At 44.7% G+C, this 27123-nt stretch overlaps 1 protein-coding gene across 1 annotated transcript in view; it reads left to right on the forward strand.

Annotated features, from left to right (window-relative positions):
• Nucleotides 1-788: 788 nt before the first annotated feature.
• LOC120034714 (neuromedin-K receptor-like) overlaps nucleotides 789-27123 on the forward strand; it is a 36888-nt gene continuing 10553 nt past the window's right edge. The window contains exons 1-3 of the mRNA XM_038981322.1: nucleotides 789-1162; nucleotides 14920-15108; nucleotides 26257-26407. Coding sequence (XP_038837250.1) covers nucleotides 795-1162; nucleotides 14920-15108; nucleotides 26257-26407 — 708 coding nt within the window. The 5' untranslated portion in view covers nucleotides 789-794. The remainder of the gene's footprint in view (nucleotides 1163-14919; nucleotides 15109-26256; nucleotides 26408-27123) is intronic.

Consider the following 27123-nt stretch of genomic DNA (forward strand, 5'->3'; position numbering starts at 1 on the left):
AGTCCATCGAGAAAAGGTTGACATAGGTCTATTGGGAACTAAATTAATTTAGGTGGTAAGGCCTTGGCAGATCCATCTATTGAAAATCGATCTTGGAAATTAAGAGAGTTATTTAGGGTAAAAGCAACGCATTTTGGAGATACTAGACACCTTTATCAAACATGACTGTTTAATAAACTTAGTCAATAAACGTATATGTTCAATACTTGCAGTGACAATGACAAAGTAGCATTGATCACGGAGATGTCCCACGAGTGAAATTAATGACTCAGTCAATGGAGGCGGCAGACCGTTCATCAGTTCCTGATGCGTGCATGTCGTTTATCAGGATTATGTAAGGCATTTATAAGTGACTCGCCATCAAATTCTATGCTTGCCATATGTTTGTCTCGTTTGTATGGAAGCGTAGCTGAAGGATCTGCCGTTTTCAACGTTGCGCAGTTTCATTCGGATGCATTCAAGAGAATGAATGAGGATGCTATTAGAAATTAGAACTGTTCGAATATAATCGGTCGCCTATTTAAGTAGTAGCCTATCCTATGGATCAGAAGTTCCGCGCTCCTCAAGTGTAAATTATTTATTGGAGTTGTCACTGGACATGTTGTTACGACTGTCTCCCAAACGCGTTGGCCCTGTATTTACGGGAACAGCAATATAAATGAAGAGGGACTGAACGTGACCGTATTGAGCAGAGCATTTGCGCGTCTTGGTGCGCTGCGGAGTTGTGTGCCAATACAACTGATGCCACCTCCAGGCATTGAATCCAAGTAAATCTCGGCAGGGAGACTAGAGGAATGGCAGCGGCAAACAACGGATCAAACACAACTAGGACCTTTACAAATCAGTTCGTACAACCGGCTTGGCGCATCGTGCTATGGTCGGTCGCGTACAGCCTTGTGCTGGCCGTGGCGGTTTTTGGGAACCTGATAGTGATTTGGATCGTATTAGCGCACAAGAGAATGCGGACCGTGACAAACTACTTTTTACTCAACTTGGCTTTCTCTGACGCCTTAATGGCCGCGTTCAACACGTTGATTAATTTCATATACGCTGCTCACGGCAATTGGTACTTTGGAGAATCCTACTGCAAGTTCCACAACTTTTTCCCTGTCACAGCAGTGTTTTCAAGCATCTATTCAATGTGCGCAATAGCAGTCGACAGGTGAGCTCTGGACACATCAACTTCAATCTCTAACATTTGATTACATTTGGTGAAATGCATTGTATTGACCTATATTAAATGTGTCAATGTATTATTATGTATTTAATGCTAGGCCGGTTTCATGAATAATATCCCAATGCACTGATTCTATAATCAACCCTCTTAAATTAAATAAGAAAAAGGTAGGCCTAATGGTATAACCAGCCCAGCCTCACATTCAATTCGCGCATATATGTACAAAATGTATTTCAGCAGATTTCGTGCGTTTTTGTGCATTTTTGGGGTGGTTCAATTCGTTTGAAAATACACGAATTTCTGTGCTACTTAATTCGTGCGAAAATACACGAATTTCTGTGCTACTTAATTCGTGCGAAAAGACACGAATTTAACCAGTAGGCGACACACAAGCCGTTGCAACAACCATAGACGCGATCGCCTGTATTTATTTATTTTACGTTATGAATATATAGATATTTTGTCTTTTTTTAACCATATAACCATAAGAGGTTATATATATATTGTCTTTATTTAATCCCTATTAAAACATTGTGGTTTTATGCCTATATGTACTGTTTTCGATTTTTCTGAACAGACTTTTCAGTATAGAATGAATGTAAGCAATGCATGATGGCTAATGGTGTTTTATTCGGTTGTAGTTCCATGTATTTCTTAAAAAACAAACGTGTAAACCATTTTTATTGACCAGAATGTAACTGAAAATACAATGGCAGCCTTGCCATTGTCCATCAATAAAAAAACATTTTTTTTTCGTATAACATTTGGGGAAACGTATGCAGTCATTGTAGTCTTACATTTTGTTGGCCAACCAAAATTACCAAAATGTTAACCCGTAATAAGGCTAGGGTGGCTGAGTGTAAATACATGGCTCTGAGTGTAAGCACCTTTTCACTAGAAACGTTCTTGTGTTCAAATGACCGTCAGTGCGAAATAGCTAGAAAGCTTTCGTATTTCCACTTGGCTGCACCTACGGTTACGATAACGATAAATCAAGTGCAATACCTGCGTCGACCTGTGTCGAGCAGCAAAACACCGGAAAGCTTCTAGCCTACCGGAAAGTTACAAGAAGAACAAGAATAGTTACCTCATCCGGTCATGTGACACTCTGGATGCCCCCTAAAAGCAATTTCAACCGTTTTGAAAAATGACGCCTGGTAACCCCCAAAAAATACCAGGTGCACGAAAAGTTTGAATATTTTTTGAAAACCTCCATAAATCACTCAGGCCAGCACCCATTGATTTGGGGGGGTAGTATAGTGCTCCCAGAGCGGGTATGGAAGTCTGGATCCCCCCCTAAAAGAATTTAAGGCTCTGTGTGTCTTTAAGCACCATACTTTTTCACTCCATCCTTGCTGTGTGTGTGTGTGTGTGTGTGTGTGTGTGTGTGTGTGTGTGTGTGTGTGTGTGTGTGTGTGTGTGTGTGTGTGTGTGTGTGTGTGTGTGTGTGTGTGTGTGTGTGTGTGTGTGTGTGTGTGTGTGAGAGAGAGAGAGCTTTTCTTTGACATCTATTTAGAGAAATGACTGATTTTACAGTTCATGAGGGTTGACCGATTCACACATTTAAAGTTTTAGAAAGATCTGACTTTTTAAACCTTCGAAACAGCACCTATGACCCCATTTTAAGGCACTTCCGGTTGGCACAGGAAGCTATAAGTAAATACATATCCTGATCGGGGTATGCTTTTACAGAATCCTGAGTTTTAAGTCTATACGTTAAGAACTGACTGATTTACACAGGGTTGAATGCACTATATATCACAAACTGCTGGTTGGGTATGGCAACACTTTTAGGGTGATTTTATCACTTCCGGTTGCTCCAGGAAGCTTAGAATCAACACAGGTAGACCTCATAGTGGCTTGGTGGATTGTCATTGAAGACAGGTTCATAAGACATTCATAACCCACATAGGCTTCAGGTTGAATTTAGGGGTGCAGGCAATGAGCTCCTATGGGGTGAGATGTCATTGTAAACTGTTTGATGTAAACACCTTCTTTTAACTGTTATTAAGGGTTAATGCCACACGGTCAAGGTTAGGCTTGCACAGAGACCTTAGGAACGTTCCTGAGGTCAAATTGTGCTTCTAAACCGTAACGGCTCTCCCTCTGTCTCCCAAAAGCAAAAGACTTGAAATGTAGGTCAAGGGTCATCTTCTTGTCACTGTCGCTGCGCTCAGACCGAGCAAGCTACGGTCAAGCGGGGCATCTCGTTGAACTCGGCACGGCCTGGAGACTATGGTGATGTCATTTTTAGTGGTGATTTCAGAATGCTATTTTGGTGGTTTTTCACTGTTTAAACATATTGCAAATGCACGTTACATTTGCAATATGATTCAACAGTGAAAAACATCACATCATATTGCAAATGTAACGTTACATTTGCAATAGGATTCAATGGGCATGTACCATGAATTTGGCCATGAATTTGGCATTCTCTTAAATACTGCAGAAATGCAAAAATGACTGGCCTGATGACCTCGGGATGGCCGGGCAGTGATAGTGGTTCCTCTCCATCGCTCGTTGTGTTAAATTTCATCATGTCGATTTTGGTGATGGTACCTCACTGTTGAAACATATTGCAAATGCACAAAAGTCAACTAGCAAGTCAGTGTCCATCAGTCAATTAGATATTTTCAGACACCAAACTGATACCATCTGACTCCAAACTCACTTTTTCCAACTCGTTTAGAAGCCAACTATCACATATTTCAGAGCAGGCCCGAAATTCACAGCGCCTTCCATTTAAACCATAATAAAACAAATAATACGTAGTTATGTTCTAGCTGCGGGTCCAGTTCTCACATTATGTTTAGCCCTATGTGAGGCGACCTCGAATCCCAAGTTTCGGCTCGATAGGTCATTCGGTGCCCGAGCAAAACCTTAATTGGTGATGAAATTCCACTTATTTCCATGCCTTGCTACGGGGTCCTTGAATGAGCTATCGGACAGAAATGTCGGGGTCCGTCTCTATGGGCCGAGCCGGTTTCAATGCACCTAGTCTTGCAACTCTGGGACTTTTCTAAATGTCACCATTTTGTAATGCTCAAAATGAATTGAAGTCATTGCAAATGCACGAGGCTTTTAATCGGTCCGAGAAACTTCTAGAGCCACATAACTCACCGTGCTTAATCGACCTGAGCTCTAGAACAGGTTTGTAAAGTTTCAGAACTCTAGGTCTGACGGTTCTTTAAAAGTTTGAACAAAAGTAACTATTGCAGGCACTGTCTGCCTCTAAGCCCCTCAGTATGTCACTCCATCCTTTCTGTGTGGGTGTGTAAATTTTTCCTTGAAATCTGATGGGATGAATGACTGATTTACAGTTCATGAGGGTTGCCTATTCACATATATTAAGTTTTGGAAAGATTTGACTTTTTTAACCCTTCGAAACAGCCCTTTTGACACCAATTATGGCACTTCCGGTTGGCACAGGAAGCTGAAAGTAAACACATATCCTCATTGGAGTAGGCTTTTACAGAATCCTGAGTTTTAAGTCTATACGTTAAGAACTCACTGATTTACATAGGGTTGAATGCACTATTTCTCTCAAACTGCAGGTTGGGTATGGCAAACACTTTTAGGGTGATTTAACCACTTCCGGTTGCTCCAGGAAGCTTAGAATCGACACAGGTAGACCTCATAGTGGCCTGATGGATTGTCATTGAAGACAGGTTCATAAGGCATTATTAACCCACATAGGCTTCATGTTGAATTTAGGGGAGCAGGCAATGTATTCAAACAGTCATTGTAAACTGTTTGATGTTAACACCTTCTTTTAACTGTTAAGGGTTAATGCCACACGGTCAATGTTAGGCTTGCACAGATCGGGAGGACCTTAGGAACGTTCCTGAGGTCAAATTGTGCTTCTAACCTTAACGGTTCTCTCTTTGTCTCCCAAAAGCAAACAAATATGAAATTGAGGTCAAAGGGTCATTTGGGTCCTTCTTCTTGTCACTGTCGCTGCACTCAGACCGAGCGAGCTACGGTCAAGCGGGGCATCTCGTTGAACTCGGCATGGCCTGGAGATAATGGTAATGCCATTGCAGGCTTTGTGTGTCTTTAAGCACCGTACTTTTTCACTCCATCCTTGCTGTGTGTGTGTGTGTGTGTGTGAGAGCTTTTCTTTGACATCTGTTGAGAGAAATTACTGATTTACAGTTCATGAGGGTTGCCTAATCACACAAGTGAAGTTTTGAAAAGATCTGACCTTTTTAACCCTTCGAAACTGACCCTATGGCACCATTTTAAGGTACTTCCGGTTGACATAGGAAGCTGAAAGTGAACACATATCCTCCTTGGGGTAGGCTCTTATATAATATTGAGTTTTAAGTATTTATGTTAAGAACTGACTTATTTACAGAGGGTTAAATGAGTGTGTGTTATTTCATAAAATCACATAAAATCACAGAATTCTCGCAGAGCTTCGAGACCCACTTAAAAAATGTTTGTCTGAACACACTGCAACTGGATCTGTAAAAAAAAAAAAAATTAAACTCCTTTTTGTGAACATTACCAATTTGTCAATGTACGATTTCTCTTAAATTACGATAGATAAATGGCTGGTTCTTTTTTTCCTGACACCGTATGCGTATGTACTTTGACATGAAGCGGTCAAATTAGCACCCTACTTTGCGTTTTTGACCTTTAATCCCAGAAAAATGGCCATAACTCAAAAAGCGTTGAGGCCTCGACGCCATCTTGTTCGGGGCCAACTGTCCATTACGCCAAACCTACGCTCACCAAGTTTCGTCTTCGAAATAAGTTTAGGAGAAAAGGCCACGTGCATTTGCAATGTGCTTGTGCATTTGCAATATGATTTATTTTCCCTCTGGTGGGAATTTCCGAGACTGCGGAAAAATGACCAAAATGTGTTATTTTTATAAAACGGAAACCGAACGTCCGAGAGATTTCGTTTGATGACTTCCTGAAAGATCTCTCCCCCGCGCACGGCCCGACGCCATCCGCGAATTTTAGAAACGTCGCCGGACCTCTAGTACATTTGCAATGTGGCGTTTCTCACTAACCATATGGCGAGTGCTAAAATGTTCCCTTAAGGTATGGAAAGGCCTTGGAAAGGCCATAAGTGTAAGCCAACCTAATTCATTATTTTACATTAACCTGTTTAACATGTAATACATGCATTATGAAGAAAATGGTGTAATTTAGGCTCCACGAAATATGAAATGGGTTATGAAGAAAATCGTGTATGGTTGCCTACATGACAAAAAGGCGTTCTGATTACAAGTGCACCAGTATCCAAAGTATTAAGCGAAATCAAGCACAGAAAACAGCATTGGCATTAATAAAACAATATTTCCCACGAATTAAGTCGCACGTAAATGTGCGTCTTTTCTCAAAAATTCTGTTCAGCAAGTCTAAAACAGTACATATAGGCATACAACGACACATTTTAAAACATGGTTAAACAAAGACAACATTTCTGTATATTCATGACGTTGAATTAGCCATTAAGAAGAACAAAAATGAAATACAAATTATCGCGTCTACATGGTTGTTGCAACGGCTTGTGTGTCGCCTACTGGTTAAATTTGTGTCTTTTCGCACGAATTAAGTAGCACAGAAATTAGTGTATTTTCAAACGAATTGAACCACCCCAAAAATGCACAACAACGCACGAAATCTGCTGAAATACATTTTGTACATATATGCGCGAATTGAATGTGAGACTGTGTTGCAGCATAACAAGTTACCTGATGTTGCTCAGATGCCATAATTTCCATACATCATGATAGTAGCCTGTTATGCATGCTATGTATGCGTACAGGTTATTAACGCACAGACACACAGAGACATGGGAAACCAACCCTCTCCTTACATTCTGTCAAAATGAGAATGAATGAACTGAATGTAGCTTTTAGTGCACTAATCTAACCAATAAAGATCCTGCAACACAAAGTCCGTCCCAAATGGCTACCCTTTTCCCTATTTAATTTCACTACTTTTGATCTCTATGAGTGCTGGGCAAAAGTAGTGCACTATAAAAGGAATAGGGTGCCATTTGGGATGCAGACAAAATGAGAAAACAATTGAGGTTCTTGAGGATTTGATCAAGCATTTCATTACTCAGTTGGTGTATAAAAGAGCCAGATTACCTCTAATGAGCTCCACTGTGCACACAACCTATCATTATGGAGGGACGTGCTGATTAAATCATTAAAATGGAGTACCTGCAGTGAAATAATGTCTTTAAGTACCAAGAGTGCTTATATGAATGCTGTACTCACACCAACACACAGACACACACGAGCGAGCAAGCGGCCCCACATACACACACGCACATGTGAGCACACATGCAAACGCAAGCAAGCGTGTACACACGCAAGCACACACTTGATTTACCCTGCTATGCCAGTTTTCCTACAAAAGTTGTTATTTATCCATTTTGAACTTGATGGGAAGGTGTGTATCTCTATGCATATCTAAGACCATGCATACTCAAAACTTATGTTGGTTGATCAATTGTATTGCAAGCAAATATTGTTATTTTGGGGGAAATGGAGGTGTTTGATGCACGGAAATTATAATAATTAATGGTAGGCTAATAAAAACATTAAAATGTAGACCTATATAAAACAGATGCATTTGGCTCTGGTAAGAAAATGACATAGCAGTATCTCGCCTAATAGCCTATATTTGCTTTAATTATATATGCCTAAATCATAACAGGGGATGTCTCTACTTTTCTGACATAACTGGTTTATTCCCTGTATACAACAAATATTAGGCTACCATTTATCCATCGCTCATTTAATTGCCAACCATGCTCAAAAGTAAATAGACCGGTGGCCTATGACCGTAACGGTAGGCTTTAGCATGGCTGTGCGATAGGAGCACAACATATACAATTTAATCTCAGAGCCTATACCAAGGCAGGAGATAGAAACACAATCATGTATAGGTAAACAAAATATTGAACAACAATTTGTCTTTTGCATAGAAGTGTGGGCTGTAGGCAGCGTGTACTTTTAAATTGTTCAATAGACAATCTTCCAGAACGTGTTTGCCACTCGCTATAGGCGGATTAGGCATGCGACCCATCCGAACCTTTTTTAAATGTTTTCCTAAAATGACATACCCAAATCTAACTGCCTGTAGCTCAGGACCTGACGCAAGGATATGCATATTATTGATACCATTTGAAAGGAAACACTTTGAAGTTTGTGGAAATGTGAAATGAATGTAGGAGAATATAACACATTAGATCTGGTAAAAGATAATACAAAGAAAAAAAATATTTTTTATTTTGTTTTTATGTATCATCATCTTTGAAATGCCAGAGAAAGGCCATAATGTATTATTCCATCCCATGTACAATTTAGATTTTGTCCAGTAAATGGCCACAGTGTATGTGCAAAGTTTTAGACTGATCCAATGAACCATTGCATATCTGTTCAAAATGTTGAATCAAGACTGCCCAAATGTGCCTAATTGATTTATGAATGGAATTTTCCAAGCTGTTTAAAGTCACAGTCAACTTAGTTTGTAAACTTCTGGCCCACTGGAATTGTGATACAGTGAGTTATAAATGAAATTATCTCTGTCTGTAAACAATTGTTGGAACAATTACTTGTGTCATGCACAAAGTAGATGTCCTAACCGACTTGCCAAACCTATAGTTTGTTAACAAGAAATTTGTGGAGTGGTTGAAAAATGAGTTTTAATGACTCCAACCTAAGTGTATGTAAACTTCTGACTTCAACTGTATGTTTATGTCCAGGAATGTTCATGTTACTTACAACCTCATGCTAATCACATTACGTTAGCTTAACCCCCATGGGGGGGGGGGGGGGGGGGGGGGGGCACCGATCCTGTAGAGGTTAAAAAAGTCTAAACATTCTGCCCACACCTCTACAGAAACATCTGAGGATTTCAGCGACGTATCATGTGTTGGATAGATGTCTGAAGAGATTAAGGAAGACAGAAATGCAAAAAGTGTTCCACTTTTTCAGAATTCACTCAAATAACAGTAGCCTGCTAATAATTTGGCACAGTGCATTATTTATGACCGTTTTATAACCTTAACATCAAAACATAAATGAGGCCCCAGGTGTCTGGAGGTCAATTTGATACCTTTACAAGTTGTGTTGCATAGTAGGACTACAGTCCAACATCTCTTTTCATCTCACTTTGAAGTTAGTCAAAGGAGTTAATCTGCACCTGCATGGGCATGACCACGACCTGAATACTTATAGGCCTACTGTGGGCCTGATACACACAATCAAAGACAGAACACACACAGCACAGGTATACACTCGGAGACGGACGGAGACAGACAGACAGACAGACAGACAGACAGACAGACAGACAGACAGACAGACAGACAGACAGACAGACAGACAGACAGACAGACAGACAGACAGACAGACTGTAACGGCTGTCGTCCTCTTCTTCCTCTGAAGAGGTGTAGCAAGGATCGGACCAATACGCAGCGTGGTAGGTGTCCATGTTTTAATAGGGAAAACTGAACATGAACACAAATACAAAAACAATAAACGTGAACAAACCGAAACAGTCCCGTGTGGCACAAACACTGACACAGGAAACAAACACCCACAAACCAACAGTGAAAACAGGCTACCTAAATATGGTTCCCAATCAGAGACAATGAATGACAGCTGCCTCTGATTGAGAACCATATCAGGCCAAACTAGAAAACCCCACATAGAAACAGGCAACATAGATAATACCCACCCAACTCACGCTCTGACCAACAAAATAAAGACAAAACAAAGTAAATAAGGTCAGAAAAGTGACACAGACAGACAGACAGACAGACAGACAGACAGACAGACAGACAGACAGACAGACAGACAGACAGACAGACAGACAGACAGACGTAAGGTAATGACAGGATGAAACCTGACAGTCTAGCAGTAAGTTCTGGGGAAATGGAATCTTTGTTTACCGAAAACCAAACAAACAGCACTGTTGAATCCAATTAAAGACATACTGGGAAGAGTCAAACAATCATAACTAGCTCCACATGGGGCATCCTTTGTAATGAGTACCTGAAAGCAATCTGAAGTTGGGCACAGACACAGACACAGACACCCACATCACTATCCTAGCGGTGGCCGCTCCAGAGAAGATTGGTATTTTATTTACTGTTTGATTTGACATCGTACTATTTCAACCTGCCCTCTGGCTTTTGTCAAGAGGCGCTTGTTTTATTCACGTTCGGGAAAAAATGCAGTTGTACAACAAGACATTTCCCACTGGGTACAGATGTACATTCAATGTCTATTCCACGTTGGTTCAACGTAATTTCATAGAAATTATGTGGAAATTACGTTGATTCAACCAGTGTGTGCCCAGTGGGTCCTGCATACTAAATTGTATGCGTTAACCTTAGTCAGGGCATAAGCACTACTCAAAATAAAAAAGTCTAACCTCTCAAGCAAGCAGTGTATGGAGGAACAAAATACCAAATCAACCATGACCTTTGAACTTTGGCCTAATAACCTTTCACCGGAGATGGAAGAGGAAGCGAGACATCTCACTGGGTCCTTTTTTCTGGTTCATATACAGTCAATGAACTAAGTAGACCAGACCCAGGAGGCGATCGCATTGGTGTCTATGGGAGAGCCACCCTTTAAGTAGACCGGAACTGTGACAATGTTTTTTAATGGTAAACGGCTTGAGTAAGACATCTTCATTTATCCACCATCTTTGCTTTCACCCCCTGACTGACCTCTTGAACTGTTTTAGAGATTGACGGACAGGGTCTGGTAGTGCTCCAGTTCTCCCTGTCAGAATAAGCAACAGAGGACTTGGAAAGCATATCAACTCCTGTAGAAATGGCACTATGGTTATTGTGAGTAACCTAATTCATGTTCTTTTAAAGCCGCCTTTGAGTGAGTTTATACAAATTGTCATGTCTTACCATTCTGATAGATTGGAGAAAAACGTGGTTGTAACGTTAATAATTTGGTTGTTATTCTATTGGTTACCTCGAGGCAGATGCCCCAGGGGCAGAGTGGCCCACACTCATTACTGAGCGCAAAGTTGATTGCATATTTTTCACTGAAACATGGCTGTCTTCAGACTGTAGTGCCGCTCTTGTTGAAGCCTCCCCCGGACTACAGCTGGGGGGGACAGCCTCCATTTTTACTAATGCTCTCATCTGTAAGGACATTTCATTTCATCATGCTATACTGTTTAAATGTCAGTCACCAGTGTTGGCTATAACCCTGTTTAGGCCACCAAAGCACTGTCACACTTTTTTAAAACTGATTTCTCTGAACAATTGACTGTTGTTCTTGAGAACTATGATAAAATCATTGTGTTGGGCGATTTTAATATTCATGTTGACAAAGAAACTGACTCTCAGGCCATTGAATTTATTAATCTTTTGAGCCCTATGAACTTTATCCAACATGTTACTGGGCCCACCCATAACTGCGGCCATACTCTGGGTAACACTGAACGCATTATTAAGAAACACTATGTTACCTCTGAAGTTGCTACAGATTTTATTGAGTGTATGAACAATACACCAGCACCTATTCTGCCTTCCTCTTGTGATGATTTAGTTGATAACTTGATGCCATAGCTCCAGTGAGGTGATCCATGGCAAGAAGCCTCCAGTGATGATCCATGGCATGAAGCCTCCAGTGATGATCCATGGCAAGAAGCCTCCAGTGATGATCCAAGGCACGAAGCCTCCTGTGATGATCCATGGCACGAAGCCTCCTGTGATGATCCAGGGCACGAAGCCTCCTGTGATGATCCAGGGCACGAAGCCTCCAGTGATGATCCATGGCACGAAGCCTCCAGTGATGATCCATGACACGAAGCCTCCAGTGATGATCCATGGCAAGAAGCCTCCAGTGATGATCCATGGCACGAAGCCTCCTGTGATGATCCGTGGCACGAAGCCTCCAGTGATGATCCATGGCACGAAGCCTCCAGTGATGATCCGTGGCACGAAGCCTCCAGTGAGGAACCGTGGCACGAAACCTCCAGTGAGGAGTTGTGGCACGAGGCCTCCAACGAAGAACGTCAGTCCGGAGCCTCCAGCAATGCCTTCTAGTCCGGAGCCTCCAGCGACGCCCTCCTGTCCGGAGCAGCCAGTCTCCCTCCTGTCCGGAGCAGCCAGAGTCTCCCTCCTGTCCGGAGCAGCCAGAGTGTCCGGAGCAGCCAGAGTCTCCCTCCTGTCCGGAGCAGCCAGAGTCTCCCTCCTGTCCGGAGCAGCCAGAGTCTCCCTCCTGTCCGGAGCAGCCAGAGTCTCCCTCCTGTCCGGAGCAGCCAGAGTCTCCCTCCTGTCCGGAGCAGCCAGAGTCTCCCTCCTGTCCGGAGCAGCCAGAGTCTCCCTCCTGTCCGGAGCAGCCAGAGTCTCCCTCCTGTCCGGAGCAACCAGAGTCTCCCTCCTGTCCGGGGCCCGCTGCGAGGGTCCCCGGTCCGGGGTCGGCGGTGTGGGCAGTAAGTGGGCCAAGACTAAGGTGGAGCGGGGTCCACGTCCCGCGCCAGAGCCGCCACCGCGGTGAAATGCCCTACCAGACCCTCCCCTATAGGTTCAGGTTTTGCGGCAGGAGTCCGCACCTTTGGTGGGGGGTACTGTCACGGCCTGACCTTAGAGATCCTTTTTATGTCTCTATTTTGGTTGGTCAGGGCGTGAGTTTGGGTGGACATTCTATGTCTGGTGTTCTATGTTGTCCTTGTTTTGTATTTCTATGTGTTTGGCCTGGTATGGTTCCCAATCAGAGGCAGCTGTCTATCGTTGTCTCTGATTGAGAACCATACTTAGGTAGCCTGTTCCCACCTGTATTTGTGGGTAGTTATTTTCTGTTTAGTGTGTGTCGTCACCTTATAGAACTGTTCGTTTGTCATTTTTGTTGTTTTGTTCAGTGTTCAGTTGATTGATTAAAACATGAACACTTACCGCGCTGCACCTTGGTCCTCTTCTCCTTCTCTCGACGACGTTCGTTACAATTATTCAATAGTGCTAGTGCTATTCTTGACCACTGATCGCCGGATAAATCCTACCCCCATAAACCTATATGAACTTTCCTCCACATCTAAATGTGATGAGTTTGTGGCATATTTCAGAGATAAGATAACAAACATTAGGCTGGGTATCAGTCAAGCAAGACCTGATGAGAAGTGTGATGGTATGTGCCCTAGCCTAACACGCAAAGGCACTATGGAGTTATTTTACATGGTTAATCACTCCCTATTTCACAGGCACTTTCCCCACTGCACTAACAACTGCCATGGTGAAACCCCTTCTGAAGAAAAGTCATCTAGATTCTTCAGCTCCAATCTCCAACCTTCCAGAAATGTTTTTTTTAAACAGCTAAATTATTTTTTTAAGTGGCAACTGTATTTTTGATATCCTATCTGGTTGTCTTGCCCGCCAAAGCACAGGGACAGCCTGAGTTAAAGTGTTAAATGATCGTAGAGCCAACACAGATGCTGAACAGCCTTCTGTCCATGTACTCTTTGATTTAAGTGCTGCATGATAATGTCCTTCTGGACACACTGGAGAGGTGGGTTGGTCTCTTCCCTCTAGTTCTAAATTGGTTTAGTACCTATTTATCCGGTCGAGAGTGAACCACTCAGAGAAATGTCATATCCTATGTGGCGTTCCACAAGGTTCGATTTTGGGTTCAGTACTGTTCCGTTCATATATATATATATGTTTCCCCTTGGCAGCGTTATCAGAACGCACAACATTGATTTTCACAACCACGCAAACAATACACAGCTTTACATTTCTGTGTCACCAGAGCATTTTAGCTCCACAGATAAATTATTAGACTGTATTAGTGATTTAAATACTTGGAAGGCTCACAACTTCCCCCAGCTAAATCAAGACAAGACCGAGGTACTTGTAATTGGAGCCAAAGCACACAGAATCTATATATATTTAATTCATATTTTAATATCCATATTAATATTTGAATTCACTGTCAAATAAGATAAAACACTAGCTAAAAAAACATAGGTGTCATTTTAGATTCTGAACTCAAGTTCAAATCACACATTAGGAATGTGACCAAAATAGCTTTTACCACCTGAGGAACATTGCCAAGTTGCGGCCATTTCTATCTCAGGCTGATACAGAGAGACTCATTCATGCTTTTATTACAGCAGGCTTGACTACTGTAATGCTCTCCTGTCTGGTCTACCCAAGAAAGCCATTGGCCAACTGCAAAACATACAGAATGCAGCAACACGGCCAAGCAGAGAGCACACATTACACCTGTTTTAAAGGCTCTGCGCTGGCTGCCTGTGCGTTTAACAATACATTTTAAGATTCTATTGGTTTATAAATCAATCCGCAATTGTGCACCCCAATACATGTCAGACATGCTTTTGAGTTATGTACCCAGGAGGTCCCTCAGGTCCTCTGGCCTTTTAACTATCCCAAAGCCTAGGACCAAGAGGCATGGAGAGGCAGCCTTTAGTTACTATGCCCCCAGCCTCTGGAAAAGCCTGCCAGACAACCTGAGAGGGGCCGAAACTGTGGACATATTTAAAATATATCTTAAAACACACCTTTTTTAGTTTTGCTTTTCCTTGGGGTGCTTTTTCAGTCTTTCAGTTTTAATTGTTGTTCTTTCGTTTTTTATACTCTTATGTTTGTTGTGTGGTAAATATTTCTGTTTCTACTTATTGTTTTTTTATTTATGTTTTTTCCTGTGAAGCACATTGCGTCACATTCATGTCTGAAATGTGCTATTAAATAAAGATTGATTTCATTTGATTTGACATCCCTGCAGGTACATGGCCATCATCCACCCGCTGAAACCACGGCTGTCAGCCACAGCCACCAAGGTGGTGATCGTGTGTATCTGGGCACTGGCCGTGGTGCTGGCCTTCCCCCTCTGCTTCAACTCCACCATCCGTATCCTGCCCCGCCGGACCATATGCTACGTGGCCTGGCCCCGGCCCTCGGATGACTCCTTCATGTGAGTGAGACACTCATCTCAATAGCCAAAGTGGCTTCCTTGACTCACCTCCTCTTGTGTAACGGGTGTCCTCCTCCTCTTCAGACGAAGAGGAGGAGTAGGGATTGGACCAAAGCGCAGCGTGATAATTGGACATAATGAAGTTTATTAAAGTAGAAACGAAAACCGAAAACACTTCAACAAACTACAAAATAACAAAACGAAGTAGACAGACCTGAACATGGAACTTACATAAATAACCGAAGAACTCACGAACAGGAACAGACTACATAAAACGAACGAACAAACCGAAACAGTCCCGTGTGGTGCAACATACACAGACACAGAAGACAATCACCCACAAACAAACAATGTGAACAGCCTACCTTTATATGGTTCTCAATCAGAGGAAACTTCAAACACCTGTCCCTGATTGAGAACCATATAAGGCTAATTACACCTGACCTAAACATAGAAACAGAAAACATAGAATGCCCACCCCAATTCACGCCCTGACCAACTAAACACATACAAAAATAACAGAAAACAGGTCAGGAACGTGACATCTTGTTCATCTTCACTGATCTGAAAACAGTTTTGGGCTGATTGGTAATGAAACTGTATAAGGTGTTCACGTTGCTGCTGTTGGTTTGGGTGTGGGCTACCGTGGTGGTGTATCAATAAGAACACTGGGAGTTGGAGATACACTTCAAAAGGGCTAATTCCCCGTTTATTAATAGACTAAAGAGCGTTGCTAGGATAAGTATGCTTTTCTTTAGAAATCAACAATAGAATCACCTTACATATCAATGTAAAGGCAGGGCTCTTTCCCTAATTCCTGGAGAGCTACCGTCCCGTAGATTTTCGGCTCCAACCCTAATCTAGCGCACCTGATTTTAATAATTAGCTGGTTGATCAAATGAATCAGGTTAGTTACAACTGGATTGAAAACCTACAGCTCTCCAGGGACAGCATTGTAAGGCAATTAACTTAGCCAATTATACAGGCACTAGTCAAAAGCACATACATCCAAATATACTCAAAACTCAATAGTAACTACAATATGAAAAATGATCTAAGTAACATAATCAATATCTACACAAACAAACCTACTTAGATACCAACAAATAATATCAATAATGGCACATAGACAAACATATGAAATGGCCTCAAATGGTACACTATAAAGGAGCACAAACTTATACTGAGCAAAAATATAAACGCAACATGTAAAGTGTTCGTCCAATGTTTCATGAGCCGAAATAATAGTTCCCAGAAATGTTCCATATGCACAAAAAGCTTATTTCAAAAAGATAAAAAATAAGAATCAAATCAAACTGTATTTGTCACATACGCCGAACACAACAGTGAAATGCTTACTTACAAGCCCTTAACCAACAATGCAGTTTAAAGAAAATACCTAAAAAAAAGAAAGAGACAAGAATAACAAATAATGAAATAGCAGCAGTAAATAACAATAGAGGGGCTATATACAGGGGGTATCGGTACAGGGTCAATGTGGAGGCTATATACAGGGGGTACCGGTACAGCTGTTCAGGAGTCTTGGGGGTAGAAGCTGTTTAGAAGCCTCTTGGACCTAGACTTGGCGCTCCAGTACCGCTTGTCGTGTGGTAACAGAGAAAACAGGCTATGACTAGGGTGGCTGGAGTCTTTGACAATTTGTAGGGCCTTCCTCTGACACCGCCTGGTATAGAGGTCCTGGATGGCAGGAAGCTTGGCCCCGGTGATGTACTGGGCCGTACGCACTACCCTCTGCAGTGCCTTGCAGTCGGAGGCCGAGCAGTTTCCATACCAGGCAGTGATGCAATCCATCAGGATGCTCTCGATGGCGCAGCTGTAAAACCGTTTGAGGATATGAGGACCCATGCCAAATCTTTTCAGTCTCCTGAGGGGGAATAGGTTTTGTCGTGCTCCCTTCACGATTGTCTTGGTGTGCTTGGACCATGTTAGTTTGTTGGTGATGCCAAGGAACTTGAAGCTCTCAACCTGTTCCACTACAGCCCTGTCGATGAGAATGGGGGCATGCTCACTCCTCCTTTTCCTGTAGGCTACCCGTCAGAAAGTCCAGGATCCAGTTGCAGAGGGAGGTGTTTAGTCCCAGGGTCCTTAGCTTAGTGATGAGCTTTGAGGGCACTATGGTGTTGAACGCTGAGCTGTAGTCAATGAATAGCTTTCTCACATAGGTGTTCCTTTTGTACAGGTGAGAAAGGGCAGTGTGGAGTGCAATAGAGACTGCATCATCTGTGGATCTGTTGGTGCAGTATGCAAATTGGAGTTGGTCTAGGGTTTCTGGGATAATGGTGTTGATGTGAGCCATGACCAGCCTTTCAAAGCATTTCATGGCTACAGACGTGAGTGCTACGGGTCGGTAGTCATTTAGGCAGGTTACCTTAGTGTTCTTGGGCACAGGGACTATGGTGGTCTGCTTGAAACATGTTGGTATTACAAACTCAGACAGGGAGAGGTTGAAAATGTCAGTGAAGACACCTGCCAGTTGGTCAGCGCATGCTCAGAGTACACGTCCTGGTAATCTGTTTGGCCCTGCGGCCTTATGAATGTTGACCTGTTTAAAGGTCTTACTCACATCGGCTGCGGAGAGCTTGATCATACAGTCGTTCAGAACAGCTGGTGCTCTCACACATGTTTCAGTGTTACTTGCCGCGAAGCGAGCATAGAAGTTATTTAGCTCATCTGGTAGGCTCGTGTCACTGGGCAGCTCTCAGCTGTGCTTCCCTTTGTAGTCTGTAATAGTTTGCAAGCCCTGCCACATCCAATGAGCGTCGGAGCCGGTGTAGTACGATTCTATCTTAGTCATGTATTGAAGCTTTGCCTGTTTGATGGTTCGTCGGAGGGCATAGCAGGATTTCTTATAAGCTTCTGGGTTAGAGTGCCGCTCCTTGAAAGCGGCAGCTCTACCCTTTAGCTCATTGCGAATGTTCCCTGTAATCCATGGCTTCTGGTTGGGGTATGTACGTTCGGTCACTGTGGGAACGACGTCCTCCATGCACTTATTGATAAAGCCAGTAACTGATATCGTGTACTCCTCAATGCGGAAGAATCCTGGAACATTGTCACGGTTCATGAATCCACTGCCTCCCTCTCTCTCTCTCTCTCTCTTTCTCTTTCTCTTTTTCTCTCTCTCTCTCTCTCTCTCTCTCTCTCTCTCCCGTGTTTGTGTGGGCGTGGTTCCCAATCTCGGCCTGATTGTCTGCGCCAGCTGGAATCACTTATCTTCCCTTTATATGTTCTGTAACCAGTGTTTCTTGTTGTCAGATCATTGTTACTTCCCTGAGGTTGTGTCGTGTGTCTGGGCTCTTTCTCTCGCCGCCCTTGTGTGGATTATCTTCTGTGCTCCTTCCTACCCATCCGGACACATTCCCCTGGATTTCTCAGCACGCTATCATCGGTATATGCGCCCTAGTCCCTGGGTCGGATTCCGTCTGAGTACAGTCTGTCTGTCCTGTTGCTGCTGTAAACTGTATTCATTAAACCATCGTTGCTTGCATCTTGCATCCGCCTCTGTATTGTCACAGAATGATCTGACCCTACCATGGATGCAGCGAGTTCAACGAGTCTGACCGAATTCATTTCCCGCAGTATCACGAGAATGGATCAACAAGAGGAGAACATCTCCAGCACAGGTCGGGCAGTACAAGCCCTTGCGACGCAGGTATCCCAGCTGACCCAACAATTACAACATCTGAGGGGTCTCGCTGCGCCACCTACACCGGCAGTTCAACCCGCCCCGCCAGAGCCGGATTCCCAGCTAGAGCCACGGCTACCGACACCAGAGGGTTATTCAGGTGATCCTGACTATTGCAGAGCTTTTCTTACGAGATGTTCCATGCATTTCTCGTTGCAGCCACGGACCTTCAACCGTGAACAGTCTAAGGTAGCATTCGTACTCACACTGCTATCAGGCAAAGCGGCTCTTTGGGGAACGGCGGTGTGGGCGAACCAGGACCCATGCTGCACCTCTTTCCAGACACTCTCCGAGGAGATGAGAAGGGTTTTCGATCGGGCCGTGGCGGGTAGGGAGGCGGCCAGACTACTCGCTGACCTTCGCCAAGGAGACCGTTCAGTATCGGAATACTCCATCCAATTCCGCACTCTGGCCGCAGAGTGTCAGTGGAACGAGGAGGCGCAGTGGGACATGTTCCTGCATGGGCTGGAGGACCGGATCCAGAAGGAGATTTATGTTCTGGACCTTCCCAGGAGTTTAAATGGACTAGTGGAACTAGCCTTGAGGGTCGACGCTCGTCTGAGTCGTATTGGCCGCCGAGCATGCCCTAACAGACCGTATAACGACACGGAGGGCTGGCATGCCAGCGGCGGGAACACGGCCAGTTCAGCCTCCGCTCACGAACCCATGCAGCTGGGGAGAGCTCGCCTCTCCCGGGAAGAGAGGGAGAGGCGGAGATCCCAAGGACTCTGTCTCTACTGTGGTAGAGCGGGCCACTTTATCCACTCCTGCCCGGTAAAAGATCAGGCCCGGTAGTAAGTATGAGGCTACTATCGGGTGGTGTCACCACAGAGAAGACCTCATCATCTACTCTCCTCCCGGTAAGACTAAGATGGGCCACCCACACGCACGACACCCAAGCCTTACTGGACTCAGGAGCAGAGGGTAATTTTATGGACTTCAAGCTCGCTCACAAACTCCAGATTCCTATCACCTCACTCACGCACAAGATATCCGTCAATGCTCTCAATGGTCAAGAACTCCCCAACATTTCTCACACCACTGAACCTATCACACTCATCACTTCTGGCAATCACACTGAGACACTATCATTTCTACTCATGAACTCACCCCTTGCACCATTAGTTCTCGGCCACCCTTGGCTCACCCAACACAACCCCAGAGTTGACTGGGGTCATAACTCTATATCCATGTGGAGTAACAAGTGTCTTGAGTCCTGTTTAGTGTCTGCTTGTTCATCTGTGTCTGATTCTGTGTTTCTAGAGGAGGCAGTGGATTTGTCTAACGTGCCCGTTGAATACCTCGACCTGAAGGAGGTGTTCAGCAAGTCCCGTGCTGCTTCTCTTCCTCCGCATCGTCCCTATGACTGTGCAATAGAATTATTGCCAGGTGAGTCTCCGCCTAAAGGCAAGTTATATTCACTCTCTGTTCCTGAGAGGGAGGCTATGGAGAGATACATCTCTGATTCTCTGGCCTCTGGATTCATTCGTCCTTCCTCTTCTCCAGCGGGGGCGGGGTTCTTCTTTGTGGGGAAGAAGGACGGATCTCTGCGTCCTTGCATTGATTACCGTGGGTTGAATAACATCACAGTGAAGAATACCTATCCCTTACCGTTGATGTCCTCAGCCTTTGAAAGGTTACAGGGAGCATCCGTGTTCACTAAGTTGGATTTACGTAATGCATATCATTTGGTTCGCATAAGGAGGGGGGATGAATGGAAGACCGCGTTTAACACCCCCAGAGGGCACTTCGAATATTTGGTCATGCCTTTTGGGCTATCCAACTCCCCAGCGGTTTTCCAGGCACTTGTCAATGACGTGCTGAGAGATATGATTGATCAGTTCATATATGTTTACCTGGATGACATACTGATTTTTTCTTCTTCTCTCCAGGAACACGTTCAGCACGTCAGACGAGTGCTTCAGAGGTTGTTGGAGAATGGACTTTTTGTCAAGGCGGAGAAATGCAATTTTTCATGCACAATCCGTTCCATTCCTAGGTTACATCGTCTCGACTGAAGGTATTCACATGGATCCTGACAAGGTTAAGGCTGTGGTGGATTGGCCAAGCCCAGATTCCCGTAAGGCCCTACAGAGGTTTCTGGGATTCGCCAATTTCTACCGGCGTTTCGTTCGCAACTTTAGCCAGATAGTCGCTTCTCTTACCGCCTTAACCTCCCCCAGAGTGACGTTCAGGTGGTCCGATACAGCCGAGGCTGCATTCGCCAAACTCAAGAGCCGCTTTGTTTCGGCCCCCATCCTCATAGCTCCCGATCCCTCGCGTCAGTTCGTGGTGGAGGTGGACGCTTCAGAGGTGGGGGTAGGTGCGGTACTTTCCCAACGTTCCTCTTCTGACGACAAGATGCACCCTTGCGCGTTCCTGTCCCATCGGTTATCACCTGCGGAACGCAACTACGACATTGGCAACAGAGAGTTGTTGGCAGTGAAGTTAGCACTGGAGGAGTGGCGCCATTGGTTAGAGGGTTCGGGGGTACCTTTTATAGTTTGGACCGATCACAAAAATTTGGAATATATCAGAACCGCCAAGCGACTCAACTCCAGGCAGGCGCGGTGGGCACTCTTTTTCGGACGTTTTGACTTCTCTCTCTCGTATCGCCCGGGTTCCAAGAATGTCAAACCCGATTCCCTTTCTCGCATTTTTGACCATTCCGAACGCCCATCCACTCCCGAGTGCATCCTACCCGGGACCCTAGTGGTCTCCACACTCACATGGGAGGTTGAATCGAGGGTCAAAACGGCCTTAGAAGGGGTAAAGCCTCCGCCCGGTTGCCCGCCTAATCGGTTGTTTGTGCCGGAGGGGTGTCGGTCCGATGTTATTCGGTGGGGGCATTGCTCCAACGTAGCGTGTCATCCAGGAGTCAGCCGCACTAGCTTTTTGGTTAAGCAACGCTTTTGGTGGCCACTGATGGCTCGTGACATTCACAGTTTTGTCTTGGCTTGCTCGGTTTGTGCCACTGGGAAGACTTCTAATCGACCTCCAGATGGGTTACTCCAACCGCTGTCGGTCCCTTCGAGACCCTGGTCCCACATCGCGCTAGATTTTGTTACCGCCCTCCCGCCCTCCCAGGGCAAGACGGTTGTTTTGACCGTGGTGGACCGGTTCTCGAAGGCGGCTCATTTTATTCCCTTGCCTAAATTACCATCTGCCAAGGAGACAGCGGTAACTGTCGTGGATCACGTCTTTCGCTTACATGGCCTGCCTATGGACGTAGTTTCTGACAGGGGGCCCCAATTTGTGTCCAAGTTTTGGCAAGAGTTTTGTAGGTTACTGGGAGCGAGTGTCAGTCTGTCTTCAGGGTTTCATCCCCAGAGCAACGGTCAAACGGAGAGGGCCAACCAAGATTTGGAGAGAGTGTTGCGATGTTTGGTTTCTAAGAATCCCTCTTCCTGGAGTCAACAACTCTCTATGGTTGAGTACGCTCACAATTCGTTGCCAGTGGCAGCCACGGGTCTCTCTCCGTTTGAGTGTAGTTTAGGTTACCAGCCACCTATCTTTCCCAGTACGGAGTCCGAGGTCACTGTTCCCTCCGCTCACGCTTTCATCCAGAGGTGCCGTCACGCATGGAGCAGAGCCCGTGAGACTCTTCTCCGGGTGGGGGCGCGCACCAAGGCTAAGGCCGATCGCTGCCGGTCGAAGCCTCCGGTATACGTCGTTGGCCAAGGAGTGTGGCTTTCTACTAAGAACATTCCACTCCGATCCGTTTCGAACAAGCTTGCCCCCAAATTTATCGGCCCGTTCAAAGTCACCAGGATCATTAGTCCGGTGGCGGTCCGGCTCAAGCTTCCTCCGGCGTATAGGAGAATTCATCCTACCTTTCATGTGTCTAAGATAAAACCTGTGTTTCAGGCACGCATTAACCCGCCGGTCCCGGTTCCCCCGCCGCCACGACTTGTTGATGGGGAACCCACCTTTTCTGTCAATCGTATTTTGGACTCTAGAAGGAGGGGACGCGGAATCCAGTACCTGGTGGACTGGGAGGGTTACGGTCCGGAGGAGAGAAGTTGGGTACCTGCTAGGGACATTCTGGATCACTCCCTTATCGATGATTTCAATCGACAGGTAGATTCGCCTGGGAACGCCAAGAGGCGTTCCTAGGGGGGGGGGTATTGTCACGGTTCATGAATCCACTGCCTCCCTCTCTCTCTCTCTCTTTCTCTTTCTCTTTCTCTTTTTCTCTCTCTCTCTCTCTCTCTCTCTCTCTCTCCCGTGTTTGTGTGGGCGTGGTTCCCAATCTCGGCCTGATTGTCTGCGCCAGCTGGAATCACTTATCTTCCCTTTATATGTTCTGTAACCAGTGTTTCTTGTTGTCAGATCATTGTTACTTCCCTGAGGTTGTGTCGTGTGTCTGGGCTCTTTCTCTCGCCGCCCTTGTGTGGATTATCTTCTGTGCTCCTTCCTACCCATCCGGACACATTCCCCTGGATTTCTCAGCACGCTATCATCGGTATATGCGCCCTAGTCCCTGGGTCGGATTCCGTCTGAGTACAGTCTGTCTGTCCTGTTGCTGCTGTAAACTGTATTCATTAAACCATCGTTGCTTGCATCTTGCATCCGCCTCTGTATTGTCACAAACATATTCCAGTCTGTGCTCGCAAAACAGTCCTGTAGTTTAGCATCTGCTTCATCTGACCACATTTGTATAAACCGAGTCACTGGTGTTTCCTGCTTCAATTTTTGCTTGTAAGCAGGAGGATAGAATTATGGTCAGATTTGCCAAATGAAGTGCGAGAGAGAGCTTTGTACGCGTCTCTGTGTGTGGAGTAAATGTAGTCTAAAAATGTTTTCCCTCTGGTTGCACATTTAACATGCTGATAGAAATTAGGTAAAACTGATTTAAGTTTCCTTGCATTGAAGTCCCCTGTCACTAGGAGCGCCGCCTCTGGATGAGCATTTTCCTGTTTGCTTATGGCGGTATACAGCTCATTGAGTGTGGTTTTAGTGCCAGCATCGGTCTGTGGTGGTATGTAGACAGCTACAAAAAATACAAATGAAAACTCTCTAGGTAGATAGAGTATCTCATGATAAGCTGTAGACCACACTAACTCAGGCAAGCAAAACCTAGACTTCCTTAGATATCGTGCACCAGCTGTTGTTTACATATATGCATAGGCCCCGCCCCGTGTCTTACCAGAGGCTGCTGTTCTATCCTGCCGATAGAGTGTATAACCCGCCAGCTGTATGTTCTTAATGTCATCGTTCAGCCACGACTCAGTGAAATATAAGATATTATAGTTTTAATGTCCCGTTGGTAGGATATACTTGCTTTCAGTTCGTCCCATTGTTTTTCCAGCGATTGAATGTTAGCTAGCAGGACGGAAGGTAAGGGAAGATTAGCCACTCGTCACCTGATCCTCACAAGGCACCCTGATCTTTTTCCGCGAAATCTCAGTTTCCTTCATCAGCGATTGACGGGGATTTGGGCCTGGTCGGGTGTGTGTAGTATATCCCTCCCGTCCGACTCATTGAGGAAAAACTCTTAACCCTAATCTGAGGTGAGTAATCGCAGTTCTGATGTGCAGAAGCTCTTTTCGGTCATATGAGATGGTAGCAGCAACATCATGTACAAAACAAGTTACGAACAACGCGAAAAAACAAAACAAAATAGCATGGTTGGTTAAGAGCCGATAATTTGGCCGCCATCCCATCCGGCGCGCTCCGGCGCCATCCCTGTTTGTCAGCATTTCCACTTTGCCAAGATAATCCATCCACCTGACAGGTGTGGCATATCAATAAACTGATTAAATAGCATGATCATTACACATGTGCACCTTGTGCTGAGGACAATAAAAGGCCACTCTAAAATGTGCAGTTTTGTCACACAGCACAATGCCACAGATGTGTCAAGTTTTGAGGGAGTGGATAATTGGCATGCTGACTGCAGGAATGTCCACCAGAGCTGTTGCCAGATATTTAAATGTTAATTTCTCTACCATAAGTCGGTTAGGACGCCACATCGTTTTAGAGAATTTGGCAGTATGTCCAACCGGCCTCAGAACCGCAGACCATGTGCAACCACGCCAGCCCAGGACCTGCACATCCGCCTTCTTCACCTGTGGGATCATCTGAGACCAGCCACTTGGACAGCTAATGAAACTGAAGAATTTCTGCATAAACTGTCAGAAACCGTCTCAGGGAAGCTCATCTGCGCGCTCGTCATCCTCACCAGGGTCTTGACCTGACTGTGGCGTCCTAACCGACTTCAGTGGGCAAATGCTCACCTTCAATGGCCACTGGCACGCTGGAGAAGTGTTCTCTTCAAGCATGAATCTGGTTTCAACTCCAGATGGAAGACAGCGTGTATGGCATCGTGTGGGGGAGCAGTTTGCTTATGTCAATGTTGTGAACAGAGTGCCCCATGGTGGTGGTTGGGTTATAGTATGGGCAGGCATAAGCTACGGACAAAACACAATTGCATTTTGTCGATGGCAATTTGAATGCACAGAGATACCATGACGAGATCCTGAGGCCCATTGTCGAGCCATTCATCCGCTGCCATCACCTCATGTTCCAGCAGGATAATGCATGGCCCCATGTCGCAAAGATCTGTAAACAATTCCTGGAAGCTGAACATTTCCCAGTTCTTCCATGGCCTGCCTACTCACCAGACATGTCACCCATTGAGCGTTTGGGATGCTCTGGATTGACTTGTACGAGCGTGTCCCAGTTCCCACCAATATCCAGCAATTGCGCACAGCCATTGAAGAGGAGCGGACATTCCATAGGCCACAATCAACAGCCTGATCAACTCTATGCAAAGGACATGTGTCGCACTGCATAAGGCAAATGGTGGTCACACCAGATACTGATTGGTTTTCTGATCCACGCCCCTACCGTTTTTTAAAGATATCTGTGGCCACCAACAGATGCATATCTGTATTACCAGTCCATAGATTAAGGCCTAATTAATTGATTTAAATTGAATGATTTCCTTATATGATCTGTAACTCAGTAAAATATTTTAAATTGTTGCATGTTGAGTTTATATTTTTGTTCAGTGTACTTTGAATAAACACATCCTTGAATAATTGTTTGTATCAACAAAGACTGGAATTAACTGAAGGTTTGTCGGGTTGCCACATTGATTGCATACAGGTGAGTTCATTTAAGGTGGTGAGGGTCCCGCTTCTGCAGGAAGAACTGGGTGGCGATTAGGTAATTGGAAAGTCAGTCCGTATGAGTATGGGAATTTACTACACACAGGATAGCGAGATTAGTTAGATAGAGATCTATCTATTTATCAGGTATCTGCTCTCCTGTCACAACCAGTGCAGACTAGTTAAGGAGGAGAGCAAACTAGACTAATGAATATAAATGTGAAATAGATTAACTATCATTTACAAAATTACCATGTTTTTCCATTACATTCACAGGAATGCTCTGCTTTTCCTTCCTCTTACAGCTATCTATTCTTCTCTGGCATACAGGTATCATATCATTGTGACTGTGCTGGTGTATGTGCTGCCCCTAGTGGTGATGGGTATCACCTACACCATTGTGGGGGTGACGCTGTGGGGAGGAGAGATCCCGGGGGAAGCATCAGACAACTACCACAGCCAGCTCACAGCCAAGAGGAAGGTAATGCAAAAATACAACTCCATTATACACATAAGGTCCATTGGTAAAGCATGTGTATTCCATTTGTAAACCAACGCGTCAACCATTCATTGAATTCAGTAGATTCAGCCATTCATTTTAACTGGCACAATCATGAGACAATGATCTCTCTGTATTCCCCACTGGATTTGGCTACCCATCAGGTAATCCAACATTACGCAGGGAAACAGCAGAGATTAGTGTCCTCTTTAGAGATGACAATGCATTCTATTAACTGGACACAGTGTATCTCTTCATTCGTCTTTGCTTGGAGTGCTGATCTGGGATCAGGCTCCCCCTGCCCATGTTATCTCATTCATTGTGATCTAAAAAGCAAAACTGGTCACAAATCAGCACTTCTATTCTGAGATGCTTGATATGCTTGACTTACGGCCCCTGGTCCCCACAGTTATCCATAAGGATTCAGGTCATTTGAACCCGTATGACTAACATCTATTAGGCCAGATGTGGGTTTAACGTTACATGAGCACAGATTATAGAAAGGCAATGGCCAATATGACACGTCTACTAGATATGGGAATTATTGGGATATGGGATTATTCAAGGACACCCTGTGAGGGAACCCAGTCTGTATTTCAGGGTTGTTATTGTTTTATTCATGAGGATTACACTCAGATTACGGGGGGGGGGGGGGGGGATCAGCACACCTAGGTCTTTGTTTTGGACAGATAGCTGAA

This window comes from Salvelinus namaycush, chromosome 42, assembly GCF_016432855.1.
Source record: "Salvelinus namaycush isolate Seneca chromosome 42, SaNama_1.0, whole genome shotgun sequence".
In the NCBI taxonomy this organism is placed as follows: Eukaryota; Metazoa; Chordata; class Actinopteri; order Salmoniformes; family Salmonidae; genus Salvelinus; species Salvelinus namaycush.